Source organism: Medicago sativa, chromosome 5, assembly GCF_051527215.1.
Source record: "Medicago sativa cultivar Bolivia chromosome 5, Bolivia_mono, whole genome shotgun sequence".
NCBI lineage: Eukaryota > Viridiplantae > Streptophyta > Magnoliopsida > Fabales > Fabaceae > Medicago > Medicago sativa.
The window spans coordinates 36,967,877-36,971,786 of NC_140753.1; the positions used below are offsets into that span (position 1 = coordinate 36,967,877).

Consider the following 3,910-nt stretch of genomic DNA (forward strand, 5'->3'; position numbering starts at 1 on the left):
TAGATGGGCATATATGGGAAGGATAGTTTGATGCGAATTGAGCATCCTCTACATGTAATTGGATAAATTAATACCTCGAATCGGATATGACTACAATACATGATAAAACTCTTATCTTCCCTCAAAAAAAAAAATGATAAAACTCTTATCAATGAGTGCAACTTCCTTACCAATAAGTAATTAGATTTTTTTATTTTATTAATAAGACAATTATTCCCCTTTCCTTTATAAACCCTTAACTACATATTCATTCTTCACTCTTCTCTATTCATATCTAAATTTCAAGCAGCATATCAGCCTCATAAAATGGGTGATACTTCTATCCTGGCTCCTTCAGTCCAAGAGTTGGCAGAGCAAGGCATTACAAAAGTTCCAGAACAATATCTTCAACCAAATCAAGACTCTATTCTTGTATCTAACACAACATCTTTACCACAACTTCCAATTATCGACTTCGATAAATTATTATGTGACGATGCAATTGAGCTAGAGAAGCTAGACAATGCTTGTAAGGAATGGGGTTTCTTCCAGGTTGGGATCAGTTATTTGCATGCCTTCATTATTGCGTAGCTCTCTCCTTTTCAAAATAAGTCTAGTTTAAATAGATTACGAAAACCAATAAAAAAGTTTAACAATTTTAGGAAGTCGTTCCTATTATTTATGAGCTAAAAACATTTTTCATAAATCCATAATGGTATACGATGATTTGAAATTGTTGCATTCATTTTTTATTTTTTTTGTGGAAATAAGTTCTTGGACACTTTAAATATATCAAATTTTGCTTTAATCCCTTATAAAAAAAAAAAGCGGCATGTTTACCTCCCAATAAAAAATTTCAACATAAAGTTTTAGTTCTTGTTAAATTTAAATTTAAATTTGCATAGTTATCTTTAAACATTTTATTTTTTAATGATTTTTTGCATGCATGTTTAGAACCTTAAAAAAAATTCTTTCACAAAAACTTAGAAATTTTTAATTTGAAATGAATTAAATATTTAATAAAACTCAAGATAAAATTAATGAAAAGCTAGACATATAAATCATATTTTGAACTCATTTTTATATAGTTTTTTATATTGTTCTAAACATGTATTAAAAAATTATTAAAAAAATTAAAATTGAAGGATAATTAAACAAATTCAAAATTAACATAGCCGAAAACTTCATGTTGTAATTTTTTTAGGGGCTTCAACATACAAATTTGTTTATGAGGACTAAAAATGAAATTTGATATATTTATAGGGACTAAAAATTATTTAACCCATATTTTGGTATCATAATATTTTGTTTGGTACAAGCATTTGTTTGAAAAATTGAGTTAAAATTTAACTTTATTTAAAAGAATTTAATATTATTGGAGAATGTTTATTTAATCAACAAAACTCTATGGTACCAAAGTGTTCATCAAATTGGAATACATTAATTAATTAGTTTCATTGAGAAAGTAAAATTACACTGATTTAGAAACAAACATATTTGCTAAACGTCACCTATTTTATAAATGATGGATCAGTATTGCATCCATAAGTAAGTTCAAAAGCAAGTAAGATTTATTGGGATTCATGACTAAGGTGTGGGATTCATTCATTACCTTCAAGATATTGTGGTATATACTAACTATTATTGGACAATTTTTATTGAGGAACCATTTAAATTTATTTGATTTACATAAGATTATTATGAAATCAATCACAGCTCATCAATCATGGAGTCAACCCATCACTGGTAGAAAGTGTGAAAATTGGTGTTCAACAATTCTTCCACCTTCCAATGGAAGAGAAGAAGAAGTTTTGGCAAACGGAAGAAGAACTGCAGGGGTTTGGACAGGTTTATGTTGCATTGGAGGAACAAAAGCTAAGATGGGGAGATATGTTTTATGTTAAAACTTTTCCATTGCACATGAGGCTTCCTCATCTAATTCCTTGTATCCCACAACCATTCAGGTGGTTTTCCCTACTTACATATTTATATGTTTCAAAGAATTCCAACAATTTATCTTGCTTAAATAGTAGTTGATATTTTAGGTAACTTAAACAATTTACTTTCATACATTGCAGAGATGATTTTGAGAACTATTCTCTAGAATTGAAAAAACTATGTTTCAAAATCATTGAACATATGACAAAAGCTTTAAAGATCCAGCAACCAAATGAATTGCTAGATTTCTTTGAAGAGGGGGATCAATCAATAAGGATGAATTATTACCCTCCCTGTCCTCAACCAGATCAAGTCATTGGACTTAATCCTCATTCAGATGCTAGTGCCCTTACCATCCTTCTCCAAGTCAATGAAATGCAAGGCCTTCAAATAAAAAAGGATGGAATGTGGGTTCCTATCAATCCTCTCCCTAATGCTTTTGTGGTCAACATTGGAGATTTGTTAGAGGTAACTAACACAAAGTTGTTCTTAAATATTTTTATCATTTGGATTTAAATAGTCATTCAATAAAGTTTAATAAAATTTTGAGAATACTTTTATAACATGATTATTATGAGTTGTTCTCCTATTTAGTCTTTTTAGTTGGGTATAACTTAACTTTACAAAGTTGCGTCCACTTGTAAACACTTTCCTGAATCAATGGATCTCGGATACGCTTTGAAACATTTTAGAATTTAGGTTAGACCAAACTCAACCTTATAAAAACTTGCTCATGTCATTTTTCTTTTAATGTGAGACTCTTCACATTTAGTCTTGTGTAAGTTTTACAATTTTTTCCTTAGTTAAAAGACTCTTCACTTAGTTGAAGAGGCTGAATTAATGCTTGTAAACTATCTTTATCCTGGATTTCTAAACAATGTTTGATTTAGAATATCTGAATAAAATTATTGTTAATATTTTAAATATGGTGTGGCAGATAATGACCAATGGGATTTACCGTAGCATTGAACATAGGGCAACAGCCAACTCAAAGAAGGAAAGGATCTCTGTTGCAGGATTTCACAATATTCAAATGGGCAGAGATCTAGGTCCAGCACCCAGCCTTGTTACTCCGGAGACTCCTGCAATGTTCAAAACAATTACTCTTGAAGAATACGTTAATGGATATCTTGTAAGCAAGATAAAGGGGAAGTCATACTTGGATGTTGTGAGGATCAAAAACGACATTCATGCATAATTTCGGTTCATTACTTTAAATATGCTTTTATATCCTATATATGTGAAATAAGAGGACATAGGCTTTGGTCCTATAGTGAAGTGTTGTTTGATTTTCATCAATTTAAAATTTGAAGTAATTGTGTTTGATGAATGGAAGTAAATTGAGAGTAACTTGATAACAATGGTAGCATTTTCTTAATTTTTTTTTTTTTGGTACAAATTTTCTTAATTTTTTTTTTAACGGTAAAATTTGTTACTCCTTCCGTTTCAAAATGAGTGTTGCTTTAACCAAAAAAAATTGTTTCAAAATGAATGTCACTTTCAGTTTCCAATGCAATAATAACTTTTTCTTTTCAATTGTACCCTCCAATTAATACTCAACACACTACTTCCAAAGTATTACTTTTAAAACTAACCAATAGTTAATAAGGATAATTTGGTAAAATAACCATTCTCTTTCTTTTAATCATTGCATTTCTTAATATGTGTGTAAACACCTAAAACGACACTCATTTTGAAACGGAGGGAGTAATAACTAAATCCTACATGAGACAAACATGGATTGACGGACATAAACTATAAAGGAAAGACAATGTTTATAGACGAAACACCCAAAAAAACCATAAAAACATGAATACGAAATTATCTAACGGAAGGTACCACCAAGTCCAACACCAATAAGAAAACTAACTACCAAAACCAATGTTAACATTTAAATCAAAGTCAATCGCCCACACTTCCTCGGGAATGACCACACAAATCAAAAATCAATCACCTATCGACTGCTGCTCACCAAACCCTCCAAAAAACCATC

The 3,910-nt window shown here is 30.1% G+C and overlaps 1 protein-coding gene across 1 annotated transcript; it reads left to right on the forward strand.

Annotated features, from left to right (window-relative positions):
- The first annotated feature begins 256 nt into the window (after window positions 1-256).
- Window positions 257-3,278, forward strand: LOC146922085 (protein SRG1-like). Its single transcript, XM_085715204.1, has 4 exons — window positions 257-531; window positions 1,696-1,943; window positions 2,058-2,385; window positions 2,855-3,278. Exons 1-4 carry the CDS (start codon window positions 307-309, stop codon window positions 3,113-3,115), a joined length of 1,062 nt encoding a protein of 353 aa, XP_085571330.1. The 5' UTR covers window positions 257-306; the 3' UTR covers window positions 3,116-3,278.
- Window positions 3,279-3,910: the final 632 nt, after the last annotated feature.